Consider the following 16,738-nt stretch of genomic DNA (forward strand, 5'->3'; position numbering starts at 1 on the left):
TGTGAGTGGAGCTGAAGAGGTATTCAAACTCACAATGTGCAAAGAGCTTGCTATACTTTTCCTCTTCATGCAGCTTTACTGTATGGTTAAATGATGATGGCGTCCTCTTGGGTAAAATATTCCGGATGTAAAATAGTCCCCCATTCGGATCTCCAGGCGGGGACTACTCAAGAGGATGTTGTTATCAGGAGAAAGAAAACTGGCGTTCTACGGATCGGAGCGTGGAATGTCAAATCCCTTAATCGGGCAGGTAGATTAGAAAATTTAAAAGGGAAATGGATAGGTTAAAGTTAGATATAGTGGGAATTAGTGAAGTTCGGTGGAAGGAGGACTGGTCGGGTGACTACAGGGCTATAAACACAAAATCAAATAGGGGTAATGCAGGAGTAGGTTTAATAATGAATAGGAAAATAGGAGTGCGGGTAAGCTACTACAAACAGAATTCGTGTCTATTGTGGCCAAGATAGACACGAAGCCCACGCCTACTACAGTAGTACAAGTTTATATGCCAACTAGCTCTGCAGATGACGAAGAAATTGAAGAAATGTATGATGAAATAAAAGAAATTATTCAGATTGTGAAGGGAGACGAAAATTTAATAGTCATGGGTGACTGGAATTCGGCAGTAGGAAAAGGGAGAGAAGGAAACGTAGTAGGTGAATATGGATTGGGGGTAAGAAATGAAAGAGGAAGCCGCCTGGTAGAATTTTGCACAGAGCACAACTTAATCATAGCTAACACTTGGTTCAAGAATCATGAAAGAAGGTTGTGTACATGGTAGAAGCCTGGAGATACTGACAGGTTTCAGATAGATTATGTAAAGGTAAGACAGAGATTTAGGAACCAGGTTTTAAATTCTCTCTGGATTCCAGCGGCTATCTGATTTGTTGAAGGCTGCCGGTCTCGCTTACGAGATGAAGGCAGAGCTCACCATCTGCAGCATCGTTGACAGAACCGACTGCGGACCTTTGGTGCATAGCCGGGTGGAGGGTCTGAATCAGAGGCTCAGACGGTTTTGCGACCGTGTTGGCTGCAGATTCCTTGACTTGCGCCATAGGGTGGTGAGGTTTCGGGTTCCGCTGAATAGGTCAGGAGTTCACTACACTCAGCTGGCGGCTACACGGGTAGCGGAGGCTGTGTGGCGTGGACTGGGCGGTTTTTTAGGTTAGAAGGCCTCGGGAAAATACGGGGTGTGCTGCAATCTCAAAGAGTGCATGGCAAATATAGGATGTGCTTGGATCAAGGAACAGTCGGAATTGTAGTTATAAATTGTTGTAGTTGTGCTGAGAAAGTCCCTGAGCTTCAAGCGCTAATAGAAAGCACAGAAGCTGAAATCGTTATAGGTACAGAAAGCTGGCTAAAGCCTGAAATAATTTCTGCAGAAATTTTTACGAAGTCTCAGACGGTGTTCAGGAAAGATAGATTAGGCAGAATTGGTGGTGGAGTGCTTGTGTTTGTCAGTAGTGGTTTATCTTGTAGTGAAGTCGAAGTAGATACTCCGTGCGAATTGATATGGGTGAAGGTTATACTTAACAGCCGAACTAAGTTAATAATTGGCTCCTTCCACCGACCCCGGACTCCGATGATATAGTTGCTGAACAGTTCAGAGAAAATTTGAGTCTCGTAACAAATAAATACCCCACTCACACGGTTATAGTTGGTTAACAAATAAATACCCCACTCATACGGTTATAGTTGGTGGGGACTTCAACCTTTCCTCGATATGTTGGCAAAAATACTTGTTCAAAACCGGTGGTAGGCAGAAAACATCTTCCGAGATTGTCCTAAATGCTTTCTCCGAAAAATATTTCCAGCAGTTAGTCCACGAACCCACGCGAATTGAAAATGGTTGCCAAAACACACTTGACCTCTTAGCCACAAACAATCCAGAGCTGATAGAGAGCATCATGACTGATACAGGGATTAGTGATCACAAGGTCGTTGTAGCTAGGCTCAATACCGTTTCTTCCAAATCCACCAGAAACAAACTCAAAATAATTTTATTAAAAAAAGCGGATAAAGTGTCACTAGAAGCCTTCCTAATAGACAATCTCCATTCCTTCCGATCTGACTATGCAAATGTAGACGAGATGTGGCTCAAATTCAAAAATATAGTAGCAACAACAATTGAGAGATTGTTTGCCCTTGCTACGTGTGCTTGGAATTACTAAGCAACCTAAAAACATAGTACTTGTAATAGCTATGATTATTAGCCTGCAAATGAAGCAAAGGTTGATTAATGTTGTTCAGTGCACTGTCCTGTCATCAGAAAAAAATCTGCATTTATACTCTAACTACGTGTATAGGATACCACTTGGATATGAAATAAGCTTGAAGATCTTATCACTTTCAAATCTCCCAGTACACACACAAACTGAGAAGAGGGAGCCATAGCCAGTCTCTGATGTAATGATGACTTCATAAATTGGTAAGAGATGGGACTGATCCCCCATGGAACACTAAACAGTCCGAACGCTGTTGCAGAGGCAACGGAAAAAGCATGCGAAGTTCAGAAGAACGCGAAATCCCGAAGATTGGCTAAAATTTACAGACACGCGAAATTTGGAACGGACTTCAATGCGAGATTCACAACGAAACATTGTCTCGAAATTTGGTAGAAAATCCGAAGAAATTCTGGTCGTATGTAAAGTACACAAGCGGCAAAACGCAGTCAATACCTTCGCTGCGCAGTGCCGATGGTACTGTTACCGACGACTGTGCCGCTAAAGCGGAGTTATTGAACGCAGTTTTCCGAAATTCCTTCACCAGGGAAGACGAATGGAATATTCCAGAATTTGAAACACGAACAGCTGCTAGCATGACTTTCTTAGAAGTAGATACCTTAGGGGTTGCGAAACAACTCAAATCGCTTGATACGGGCAAGTCTTCAGGTCCAGATTGTAAACCGATTAGGTCCTTTCAGATTACGCTGATACAATAGCTCCCTACTTAGCAATCATATACAACCGCTCGCTCACCGATAGATCTGTACCTACAGATTGGAAAATTGCGCAGGTCTCACCAGTGTTTAAGAAGGGTATTAGGAGTAATCCATCGAACTACAGACCTATATCACTGACGTCGGTTTGCAGTAGGGTTTTGGAGCATATACTGTATTCAAACATTATGAATCACCTCGAAGGGAACGATCTATTGATACGTAATCAGCATGGTTTCAGAAAACATCGTTCTTGTGCAACGCAGCTAGCTCTTTATTCGCACAAAGTAATGGCCGCTATCGACAGGGGATCTCAAGTTGATTCCGTATTTCTAGATTTCCGGAAAGCTTTGACACCGTTCCTCACAAGCGACTTCTAATCAAGCTGCGGGCCTATGGGGTATCGTCTCAGTTGTGCGACTGGATTCGTGATTTCCTGTCAGGAAGGTCGCAGTTCGTAGTAATAGACGGCAAATCATCGAGTAAAACTGAAGTGATATCAAGTGTTACCCAGGGAAGCGTCCTGGGACCTCTGCTGTTCCTGACCTATAAAAATTGACCTGGGTGACAATCTGAGCAGTTCTCTTAGGTTGTTCGCAGATGATGCTGTAATTTACCGTCTAGTAAGGTCATCCGAAGACCAGTATCAGTTGCAAAGCGATTTAGAAAAGATTGCTGTATGGTGTGGCAGGTGGCAGTTGCCGCTAAATAACGAAAAGTGTGAGGTGATCCACATGAGTTCTAAAAGAAATCCGTTAGAATTCGATTACACGATGAATAGTACAATTCTCAAGGTTGTCAATTCAACTAAGTACCTGGGTGTTAAAATTACGAACAACTTCAGTTGGAAAGACCACATAGATAATATTGTGGGGAAGGCGAGCCAAAGGTTGCGTTTCATTGGCAGGACACTTAGAAGATGCAACAAGTCCACTAAAGAGACAGCTTACACTACACTCGTTTGTCCTCTGTTAGAATATTGCTGCGTGGTGTGGGATCCTTACCATGTGGGACTGACGGAGGACATCGAAAGGGTGCAAAAAAGGGCAGCTCGTTTTGTATTATCACGTAATAGGGGAGAGAGTGTGGCAGATATGATACGCGAGTTGGGATGGAAGTCATTAAAGCAAAGACGTTTTTCGCAGCGGCGAGATCTATTTACGAAATTTCAGCCGCCAACTTTCTCTTCCGAATGCGAAAATATTTTGTTGAGCCCAACCTACATAGGTAGGAAGGATCATCAAAATAAAATAAGAGAAATCAGAGCTCGAACAGAAAGGTTAAGTGTTCGTTTTTTCCTATGAATTGCAGGGTAGTAATGTAGATGTAGATGTCGATGTAAGACATTTCCAGGGGCAGATGTGGATTCTGACCACAATATATTGTTATGACCTGTAGATTAAAATTGAAGAAACTGCAAAAAGGTGGGAATTTAAGGAGATGGGACCTGGATAAAATTACTAAACCAGAGGTTGTACAGAGTTTCAGGGAGAGCATAAGGGAACAATTGACAGGAATGGGGGAAAGAAATACAGTAGAAGAAGAATGGGTAGCTTTGAGGGATGAAGTAGTGAAGGCAGCAGACGATCAAGTAGGTAAAAAGACGAGGGCTAGTAGAAATCCTTGGGTGACAGAAGAAATATTGAATTTAATTGATGAAAGGAGAAAATATAAAAATGCAGTAAATGAAGCAGGCAAAAAGGAATACAAACGTCTCAAAAATGAGATCGACGGAAAGTGCAAAATGGCTAAGCAGGGATGGCTAGAGGACAAATGTAAGGATGTAGAGGCTTATCTCACTAGGGATAAGATAGATACAGCGTACAGGAAAAGTAAAGAGACCTTTGGAGAAAAGAGAACCACTTGTATGAATATCAAAAGCTCAGATGGAAACCCAGTTCTAAGCAATGAAGGGAAGCAGAAAGGTGGAAGGAGTATATAGAGGGCGATGTACTTGAGGACAATATTATGGAAATGGAAGAGGATGTAGATGAAGATGAAATGGGAGATATAATACTGCGTGAAGAGTTTGACAGAGCACTAAAAGACCTGAGTCGAAACAAGGCCCAGGGAGTAGACAACATTCCATTAGAACTACTGACAGCCTTGGGAGAGCCAGTCCTGACGAAACTCTACCATCTGATGAGCAAGATGGATGAAACAGGCAAAATACCCTCAGACATCAAGAAGAATATAATAATTCCAATCCCAAATAAAGAAGGTGTCGACAAATGTGTAAATTGCCGAACTATCAGTTTTATAAGTCACGGCTGCAAAATACTAACGCGGATTCTTTACAGAAGAATGGAAAAACTAGTAGAAGCCGACCTCGGGGAAGATCAGTTTGGATTCCGTAGAAATGTTGGAACACGTGAGGCAATGCTGAACCTACGACTTATCTTAGAAGCTAGATTAAGAAAAGGCACACGTACGTTTCTAGCATTTGTTGACTTGGAGAAAGCTTTTGACAATTTTGACTGGAATACGCTCATTCAAATTCTGAAGGTGGCAGCGGTAAAATACAGGGAGCGAAAGGCTATTTACAATTTGTACAGAAACCAGATGGCAGTTATAAGAGTCGAGGGACATGAAAGGGAAGCAGTCACTGGGAAGGGAGTGAGACAGGGTTGTAGTCTCTCCCCGATGTTATTCAATCTGTATATTGAGCAAGCAGTGAAGGAAACAAAAGAATAATTCGGAGTAGGTATTAAAATCGATGGAGAAGAAATAAAAACATTGTAATTCTGTCAGAGACAGCAAACGACTTGGAAGAGCAGTTGAATGGAATGCATAGTGACTTGGAAGGAGGATATAAGATGAACATCAACAAAAGCAAAACGAGGATAATGGAATGTAGTCGAATTAAGTCGGGTGATGCTGAGGGAATTTGATTAGGAAATGAGACACTTAAAGTAGTAAAGGAATTTGCTATTTGAGGAGCAAAATAACTGATGATGGTCGAAGTAGAGAGGATATAAAATGTAAACTGGCAATGGCAAGGAAAGCGTTTCTGAAGAAGAGAAATTTGTTAACATCGAGTATAGATTTAAGTGTCAGGAAGTCATTTCTGAAAGTATTTGTATGGAGTGTAGCCATGTATGGAAGTGAAACATGGACGATAAATAGTTTGGACAAGAAGAGAATAGAAGCTTTTGAAATGTGGTGCTACAGAAGAATGCTGATCAGTTAGTAGGACTTGTTCTGAGGCATCAAGGGATCACCAATTTAGTATCGGAGGGCAGCGTGGAGGGTAAAAACCGTAGAGGGAGACCAAAAAATGAATACACTAAGCAAATTCAGAAGGATGTAGGTTGCAGTAGGTACTGGGAGATGAAGAAGCTTGCACAGGATAGAGTAGCATGGAGAGCTGCATCAAACCAGTCTCAGGACTGAAGACCACAACAACAACGACAACAACAACAACAGCAGTAAAACTGCCACATTAGGAATGACGTTTTAATTTATTAATCTTTTACTACTAACTCTATTCGTAACATATTTTGCAGATGTTATCTGCATACACAATATTGGCTGTACCTGCAAAATTATATCATTTCTCGACACATTTCAGGAGATATCACGGCATAATTAAACTCTGGGTCAAATAAGCTACAGATATTTATATAATATGTGTACAAATAGAGTGAACTATTTTAAATATACGTCAAATATGTGTAGCAAGTGCTTACGCAGGCAAAGCCATGGGAAAAGAACTCTTAAATCCCTGGACCGATTTGAAACAAACTTGGTATACATATTGCTTACTAATGGAAAGAAATACTGTTTGGGGTAAGAATCAGCCTCATTCTGCCAACGGCCTTGTCAAAGAGGGCGGAGGAGCGGATAGTGGTTCAGGGCACTCTCTTGTCCTAGGGGTGGGAAATTGCCCCTAAAGGCGGAAGAATCAGCAATGATCAACGACATGAGGATGCAGAAGGCAATGGAAACCACTGCATTAAAGACACGTAACGTGTATCCACAGGACATGTGGCCTGTAATTGAAGAAGTGTCATGATGATCTCTCCATTGGCAAAAGATTCCGGAATAGTCCCCCATTCGGATCTCCGTGAGGGGACTGCCAAGGGGCAGGTTACCATGAGAGAAAGATTGAATAATCAACGAAAGGATAACGTTCTACGAGTCGGGGCGTGGGATGTCAGAAGCTTGAATGTGGTAGGAAAACTAGAAAATCTGAAAAGGGAAATGCAAAGGCTCAATCTAGATACAGTAGGAGTCAGTGAAGTGAAGTGGAAGGAAGACAAGGATTTCTGGTCAGATGAGTATCGGGTAACATCAACAGCAGCAGAAAATGGTATAACAGGTGTAGGATTCGTTATGAATAGGAAGGTAGGGCAGAGGGTGTGTTACTGTGAACCGTTCAGTGACCGGGTTGTTCTAATCAGAATCGACAGCAGACCAACACCGACAACGATAGTTCAGGTATACATGCCGACGTCGCAAGCTGTAGATGAACAGATAGAGAAAGTGTATGAGGGTATTGAAAGGGTAATGCAGTATGTAAAGGGGGACGAAAATCTAATAGTCATGGGCGACTGGAATGCAGTTGTAGGGGAAGGAGTAGAAGAAAAGGTTACTGGAGAATATGGGCTTGGGACAAGGAATGAAAGAGGAGAAAGACTGATTGAGTTCTGTAACAAGTTTCAGCTAGTAATAGCGATTACCCTGTTCAAGAATCACAAGAGGAGGAGGTATACTTGGAAAAGGCCGGGAGATACGGGAAGATTTCAATTACATTACATCATGGTCAGACAGAGACTCCGAAATCAGATACCGAACTGTAAGGGGTACCCAGGAGCAGATATAGACTCAGATCACAATATAGTAGTGATGAAGAGTAGGCTGAAGTTCAAGACATTAGTCAGGAAGAATCAATACGCAAAGAAGTGGGATACGGAAGAACTAAGGAATGACGAGATACGTTTGAAGTTCTCTAACGCTGTAGATACAGCAATAAGGAATAGCACAGTAGGCAGTACAGTTGAAGGGGAATGGACATCTCTAAAAAGGGCCATCACAGAAGTTGGGAAGGAAAACATAGGAACAAAGAAGGTAGCTGCGAAGAAACCATGGGTAACAGAAGAAATACTTCAGTTGATTGATGAAAGGAGGAAGTACAAACATGTTCCGGGAAAATCAGGAATATAGAAATACAAGTCACTGAGGAATGAAATAAATAGGAAGTGCAGGGAAGCTAAGACGAAATCTGCAGGAAAAATGTGAAGACATCGGAAAAGATATGATTGTCGGAAGGACAGACTCAGCATACAGGAAAGTCAAAACAACCTTTGGTGACATTAAAAGCAACGGTGGTAACATTAAGAGTGCAACGGAAATTCCACTGTTAAATGCAGAGGAGAGAGCAGATAGGTGGAAAGAATACATTGAAAGCCTCTATGAGGGTGAAGACTTGTCTGATGTGATAGAAGAAGAAACAGGAGTCGATTTAGAAGAGATAGGGGATCCAGTATTAGAATCGGAATTTAAAAGAGCTTTGGAGGACTTACGGTCAAATAAGGCAGAAGGGATAGATAACATTCCATCAGAATTTCTAAAATCGTTGGGGGGAGTGGCAACAAAACGACTATTCACGTTGGTGTGTAGAATATATGAGTCTGGCGATATACCATCTGACTTTCGGACAAGCATCATCCACACAATTCAGAAGATGGCAAGAGCTGACAAGTGCGAGAAATATCGCACAATCAGCTTAACAGCTCATGCATCGAAGCTGCTTACAAGAATAATATACAGAAGAATGGAAAAGAAAATTGAGAATGCGCTAGGTGACGATCAGTTTGGCTTTAGGAAAAGTAAAGGGACGAGAGAGGCAATTCTGACGTTACGGCTAATAATGGAAGCAAGGCTAAAGAAAAATAAACACTTTCATAGGATTTGTCGTCCTGGAAAATGCGTTCGACAATATAAAATGGTGCAAGCTGTTCGAGATTCTGAAAAAAGTAGGGGTAAGCTATAGGGAGAGACGGGTCATATACAATATGTACAACAACCAAGAGGGAATAATAAGAGTGGACGATCAAGAACGAAGTGCTCGTATTAAGGCTGTAGCCTTTCGCCCCTACTCTCCAATCTGTACATCGAGGAAGCAATGATGGAAATAAAAGAAAGGTTCAGGAGTGGAATTAAAATACAAGGTGAAAGGATATCAATGATACGAATCGCTGATGACATTGCTATCCTGGGTGAAAGTGAAGAAGAATTAAATGATCTGCTGAACGGAATGAACAGTCTAATGAGTACACAGTTTGGTTTGAGAGAAAAATCGGAGAAAGACGAAGGTAATGAGAAGTAGTAGAAATGAGAACAGCGAGAAACTTAACATCAGGATTGATGGTCACGAAGTCAATGAAGTTAAGGAATTCTGCTACCTAGGCAGTAAAATAACCAGTGACGGACGGAGCAAGGAGGACATCAAAAGCAGACTCGCTATGGCAAAAAAGGCATTTCTGGCCAAGAGAAGTCTACTAATATCAAATACCGGCCTTAATTTGAGGAAGAAATTTCTGAGGATGTACGTCTGGAGTACAGCATTGTATGGTAGTGAAACATGGACTGTGGGAAAACCGGAACAGAAGAGAATCGAAGCATTTGAGAATTGGTGCTATAGACGAATGTTGAAAATTAGGTGGACTGATAAGGTAAGGAATGAGGAGGTTCTATGCAGAATCGGAGAGGAAAGGCTCTGAGCACTATGGGACTCAACTGCTGTGGTCATAAGTCCCCTAGAACTTAGAACTACTTAAACCTAACTAACCTAAGGACATCACACACATCCATGCCCGAGGCAGGATTCGATCCTGCGACCGTAGCGGTCGTGTGGTTCCAGACTGTAGTGCCTTTAACCGCTCGGCCACTGCGGCCGGCTCGGAGAGGAAAGGAATATGTGGAAAACACTGATAAAGAGAAGGGACAGGATGATAGGACATCTGCTAAGACATGAGGGAATGACTTCCATGGTACTAGAGGGAGCTGTAGAGGGCAAAAACTGTAGAGGAAGGCAGAGATTGGAATACGTCAAGCATATAATTGAGGACGTAGGTTGCAAGTGCTACTCGGAGATGAAGAGGTTAGCACAGGAAAGGAATTCGTGGCGGGCCGCATCAAACCAGTCAGTAGACTGATGACCAAAAAAAAAAAAAGGAATCAGCAACCGACTGTAGGGTTTTGAATGATAATGGGTAGAGAAAGAAGGGGGGAAGGGGGAAGGAGGTGGACATTCAGAGAGGGGGAGCAAGAAGATGGAGACATATAGAGGGAGGTGGAGACGGACACAGAGAGTAGGTGAGAGAAATGGAAAGGGGAAGGGAAGAGGATGACATGGGCTTAGAGAGGGAAGAACAGTAGTTGGAAAGAGCAAGCAACGAGATTGAGATGGAAAGAGGAAGGGGATGCAGGAAATGGAAAGAGAGAGGGGGAGGAAAAATTGCCAGGGACAGGAGATACACAGAGAGATAGGATGTGGTGATGGATATGAAGAGGGTGGGAAGAAGGTGGAGAGGAGGAGGAAATGGATAGATAATGAAAGAGTTGGAGATGGACAGAGAGAGTGTGGGAGGACATGTATGGAGAGAGGGAGGAGTGGGAAATGGAGAGAATATGGGGGATCAGAGGAAGTAGACAGAGGAAGGAGATGGACAGAGAGAGAGGGAAGAGGAGGTGGGGAGTGAGGAAGGAGGTGGAAATATACAGGTTGAGGAAGTAGATAGAAAAAAGCAGAGCGAGGGGAGAAGGACACGAGAATTATAGGGAGAGGTGGAGGAGCAGGAGATAGAGAGAGGAGCTGGAGGAAATGGATGGGGAGGAAGAGATGGGCAGAGAGATGGAGGAAGAGATAAGGAAGGCGAGGAGAATATAGCTGTACTGCAGGAGGAGATGGATATCGAGGGGGGGGGGGGGGTAGAGGTGGACAGAGTGGGAGGAGGAAATGGAAACAGAGATGAAGAGGAGGAGATGTTAAGGGAAATGGCGAAGGAGGAGATGGAATCATACAAGACTCGAATAAATAAATTCTTGGATATTGCCAGGTACTCAACTAGTACAGTATTTTTAACGAAAGAATGGCTCTGAGCACTATGGGACTCAACTGCTGAGGTCATTAGTCCCCTAGAACTTAGAACTAGTTAAACCTAACTAACCTAAGGACAACACAAACATCCATGCCCGAGGCAGGATTCGAACCTGCGACCGTAGCGGTTTTTCGGTTCCAGACTGCAGCGCCTTTAACCGCACGGCCACTTCGGCCGGCTTTTTAACGAAAGAACAATGTCTTTCCTCATTTCTACCTTTCTTATGTCCATTAACCTATGTAACGCCATATTCATGATTATCCTACGCTTCAACCTCAATATGAAGAGGTGACTTGCTGTAATTGTAGGGATTTACGTAACATATTTGGTTCTGTGAAGCTAGTCCACATGACTAAGTGGCACACAACACATGCATAGGGTAATTTCAATGAAACTGTCAGCAGGGGATTGGAGAAAGAGGAATAAACGAATAAGCTTTCAAAGTCAGCAAATTACTGTGAGGAATTAGCATTCCAAGTGGTAAAAAGTAAATATGGCTATACCGACTTTGTAACATTCAGCTTTAACAGGACCTCTTAATATGTCTACTGTATCTAGATTGAGCCTTTGCTTCTGACATTCCACGCCCCGATCGTAGAACGTTATCCTTTATTCAATCTTTCTCTCATGGTAACCTGCCCCTTGGCAGTCCCCTCACGGAGATCCGAATGGGGGACTATTCCGGAATCTTTTGCCAATGGAGAGATCATCATGACACTTCTTCAATTACAGGCCACATGTCCTGTGGATACACGTTACGTGTCTTTAATGCAGTGGTTTCCATTGCCTTCTGCATCCTCATGTCGTTGATCATTGCTGATTCTTCCGCCTTTAGGGGTAATTTCCCACCCCTAGGACAAGAGAGTGCCCTGAACCACTATCCGCTCCTCCGCCCTCTTTGACAAGGCCGTTGGCAGAATGAGGCTGATTCTTACCCCAAACAGTATTTCTTTCCATTAGTAAGCAATATGTATACCAAGTTTGTTTCAAATCGGTCCAGGGATTTAAGAGTTCTTTTCCCATGGCTTTGCCTGCGTAAGCACTTGCCACACATATTTGACGTATATTTAAAATAGTTCACTCTATTTGTACACATATTACATAAATATCTGTAGCTTATTTGACCCAGAGTTTAATTACGCCGTGATATCTCCTGAAATGTGTCGAGAAATGATATAATTTTGCAGATGCAGCCAATATTGTGTATGCAGATAACATCTGCAAAATATGTTACGAATAGAGTTAGTAGTAAAAGATTAATAAATTCCTCCCTCCATAAGTGTACATGAGAACAAACTTGCACCTGATGAGCGAGATATATTTGGAGTCAGTATAAAAAAAAAAAGAAACTTCGCGGTCGTTTCACCGTGCTCAAAAAGAAGCGGCGTTAATCTTCCGTATGACTAACGGCGTGTGTCCAGAATATTAAACGAACGGACGGCAGCTAGGCCTTTCTGAGGGAATTATGGTCGGCAGGAAGTCGTGGAGCCACGTCGCTCCGGTTGATGCTTGATGGCGTGTCAGACGGCTGGGAAGACGGAGGTCAAGGCAGGCACGCTGTCGGTCTTACTGGCCGTGCACGGCCAGGAATCCAGCCGCTGCCGTGTGCGGTCGCTGGTTCTCAAAGAAGTTGTTCCGCTGGCTGCTCGCGGGCCTGTTGCTCTCCCGGACCGGAATCTACGGCACGTGGCTCGCGAGGAAGAGTTGTTAGCTAAATGTCGTCGCTTAGGCCACCAACAGCAGGAGGGCGGCTCGTCGCTGGAATGTCTTTGATGGGATAAAGTGGATTTTTGATGAGATATTTACAACCACTGGAATTCCCAGAATGAATGCTACTCGACGGGATTCGAGATTTCTGCTTATTGCTCTACCAGAGAGACAGCGGCGACTTTGAGATGCTAACACTGAACGTTAAAATATTAATGAAGGCTAGATGCATATTGCTCTTCTGAAAATTAGGCAGAAACTAGCGCTGAAACATACAGCGACTGTTAAAGGTCGTGCCATATTCATTTCGATATTACGTACCTCACAGTTAGCTACTTCTGTCCTTACTTCTTGTAAATGTGGTTATACAAAGGTGCAGTAGCGTAGCCACGATCTGAGCTACTTACATAATAGGGAACAAATATCAATTCTATGGGAACCCGAAGAATGGAAGAAATAAAACACAATTCCATGCACAACGAAACTAAAAACATTTGCAAACCTCTTTATTGGTCAGCAACAATACTAAGAAGGCGTGCTGAAAAGTTGTTTTGTTGTTGTGGTCTTCGCTCCTGAGACTGGTTTGATGCAGCTCTCTATGCTACTCTATCTTGTGCAAGCTTTTTCATGTCCCAGTACCTACTGCAACCTACATCCTTCTGAATTTGCTTAGAGTATTCATCTCTTGGTCTCCCTCTACGATATTTACCCTCCACGCTGCTCTCCGATACTAAATTGGTGATCCCTTGATGCCTCAGAACATGTCCTACCAACCGATCCCTTCTTCTAGTCAAGTTGTGCCACAAACTCCTCTTCTCCCCAATTCTATTTAATACCGCCTCATTAGTTATGTGATCTACCCATTTAATCTTCAGCATTCTTCGGTGGCACCACATTTCGAAAGCTTCTGTTCTCTTCTTGTCAAAACTATTTATCGTCCACGTTTCACTTCCATACATGCCTACACTCCATACAAATACTTTCAGAAACGACTTCCTGACACTTAAATCTATGCTTGATGTTAACAAATTTTTCTTGCCATTGCCAGTCTACATATTATATCCTCTCTACTTCGACCATCATTAGTTAGTTTGCTCCCCAAATAGCAAAACTCCTTTACTACGTTAAGTGTCTCATTTCCTAATCTAATTCCCTCAGCATCACCCGATTTAATTCGACTACATTCCACTATCCTCGTTTTGCTTTTGTTGATGTTCATCTTATATCCTCCTTTCAAGACGCTGTCCATTCCGTTCAGCTGCTCTTCCAGGTCCTTTGCTGTCTCTGACAGAATTACAATGTCATCGGCGAACCTCAAAGTTTTTATTTCTTCTCCATGGATTTTAATACCTACTCCGAATTTTTCTTTTGTTTCCTTTACTACTTGCTCAACATACAGATTGAATAGCATCGGGGATAGGCTACAATCCTATCTCACTCCCTTCCCAATGACTGCTTCCCTTTCATGTCCCTCGACTCTTATAACTGCCATCTGGTTTCTGTACAAATAGTAAATAGCCTTTCGCTCCCTGTATTTTACCCCTGCCGCCTTCAGAATTTGAAAGAGAGTACTCCAGTCAACATTGTCAAGAGCTTTCTCTAAGTCTACAAATGCTAGAAACGAAGGTTTCCCTTTCCTTAATCTATCTTCTAAGATAAGGCGTAGGGTCAGTATTGCCTCACGTGTTCCAATATTTCTGCGGAATCCGAACTGATCTTCCCGAGGTCGTCTTCTACCAGTTTTTCCATTCGTCTGTAAAGAATTCGTGTTAGTAGTTTGCAGCTTAAAAGAAATGCGTCCGAATCTCTTATGCGGAGACTAGTAAAGCTTGAATTAAAACAAACGATTTTAACATTGTAAATATTTATTTTCCTTCTCTACGGATTTACAGCCCTCCACCACTAGAGGGCTCCAAATGTCGTTGCGTGAGAAACGGAGTGCTGTGTTCGTCTTCGAAATGAAAGACCCCCTCAACATAAGAAGCATCGTCTCCTTCAGCACGACGATGCCAAACCGCATACGAGGTGACAATCATCATAGGACAGCGATATGCCATGTACAAATGGCGGAAGTATCACGTACACAAAGTGTAAAAGGGCAATGAATTGGCGGAGCTGACATTTGCACTGCCGTTATTCACGTAAAATGGTTTCCGACGCGATTATGGGCACACGACGAGTATTAACAGACACCGAACGCAGAATGGTAGTTTGAGCTAGACGCATGGGACAGTCTATTTCGCATATACTTAAGCAATTAAATATTCCGAGATCCACAGCATCATGAGTGTGCCTAGAAAACCAAATTGAAGGCATTATCCCTCACCACGGACAACGCAGTGCCCAGCAGCCTTCAATTAACCGAGAGCAGTGGCGTTTGCGAAGAATTGTCAGAACTACAGAGAAGCAACACTGTACGAAGTAACCGTAGAAATCACTGTGGGGCGTGCGATGAATGTATCAGAGTGCCTTTGCAAACAGCAGAATATCACCTGCAGCGCCTCTAGTGGTGGACCCTAGACGACTGGAAAACTATGACCTGGTGAGATGAGTACCGATTTCAGTTTGGTAAGAGTTGATGATAGGGTTCTAGTGTGGCGTAGAACTCACAAAGCCATGGACGCAAATTGTCAACAATTCGCTTTGCAGGCTGGTGGTGGCTCAGTAATGGTGCGCGTTGTGTTGTGTGTAGATGGATTGGATCTGTCCTCTCGTCCTATTGAACCAATAATTGAATGGAAATGGTTACGTTCGGCACTTGGCAAATATCTGCAGCCATTCGTGAGCTTTAAGTCCCCAAGCAACGATTAAATTTTTATGGATAGCAATGTGCCACATCATCAGGTCACAATTGTTAACGATTGGTCTGGAGAAGAGTCTGGACAGTTAGAATGATTTATCCACCCAGACTGCGAGGCATGAATCCCATCAAACATTTATGGGACGTAATCTAAAGGTCAGTTAGCGCACAACATCCTGCAGCGTTAACACTTTCGCAGTTATGGTCAGCTATAGAAACAGTATGGTTGAGTGTTTCCGCAGGGGACTTTCAAAGACATATTGAGTCCTTGCCACGTTTAGCTGCTGCACTACGCTGCCCATTAGGAGGTCCGACAATATACTAGGAAGTATCCCACAACTTTGGTCACCTCACTGTAGATCATCCTCCAGACAATCCTGACGATTTTCATCTGTATCCAGAACTCAAAGAATGCCTTGGAGGACTTTACTTTGATTGTGATGAAGCGCTGCAACCAGAGGTCAGATTGTGGCTCCATCATCAAAGTCAAACTTCATGCAGTGACCGTATCGACAAAGAGCTATCTTGTTGATACTATTGTGTTTATCGCCAGGGTGACTATGCTGAGAAATAGATACGTAGACATGAAGAATATAGATGTACACTGATCAGCCAGACAGAACCTTATGACCACCGACCTACTGTTGATATAAGCCTGTCCAAGCGATAACAGTGAGGAATGACTGCTAGGCAGAGACCCACATGGAGCACATAGTATCAGTGAGCCTGCTGTCCGTGTATGGAATGGGATGGCTCACGATCTGAGTTTGACAGAGGGCAGATTGTGATGGCTCAGAGACTCGGCACGAGCATTTCGGAAACTGTGCGAATTGTCGAGTGTTTGAAGAGTGCAGTGGTGAGTGTTTTCAAAACGTGGCGAAACCAAGGTGAGACCAGACCTCGAGCGCTTGGGCGGTCACCCCTCATTACAGACGTCAGACGTCGTAGTCTGGGCAGAGTGCTAAAACAGGACGGCCAGCGAACTGTCACGGAACTATCATCAGTCTTGAATGCTTGGATGAGTGAAAGCGTGTCTGAACGCTCATTGCACCGAACACTCATAAAGATAAGCCTCCACAGTCGACGACCAATACATGTGCCAATGTTAACACCACGACGTGGCCAATTACGACTGAAACGGGTAAGTGAGAATCGACGCTGGACGTTGGCGCAGTGGCAGAGCGTTGG

At 43.3% G+C, this 16,738-nt stretch overlaps 1 protein-coding gene across 1 annotated transcript in view; it reads left to right on the top strand.

The window, feature by feature from the left end:
- The window catches only part of LOC124805481 (zinc finger protein 583-like), a 118,863-nt gene extending 106,047 nt beyond the window's left edge, over positions 1–12,816 (top strand). Inside the window, exon 5 of the mRNA XM_047266045.1 lies at positions 12,568–12,816. Coding sequence (XP_047122001.1) covers positions 12,568–12,816 — 249 coding nt within the window. The remainder of the gene's footprint in view (positions 1–12,567) is intronic.
- Positions 12,817–16,738: the final 3,922 nt, after the last annotated feature.

Source organism: Schistocerca piceifrons, chromosome 7 (genome assembly GCF_021461385.2).
Source record: "Schistocerca piceifrons isolate TAMUIC-IGC-003096 chromosome 7, iqSchPice1.1, whole genome shotgun sequence".
In the NCBI taxonomy this organism is placed as follows: Eukaryota; Metazoa; Arthropoda; class Insecta; order Orthoptera; family Acrididae; genus Schistocerca; species Schistocerca piceifrons.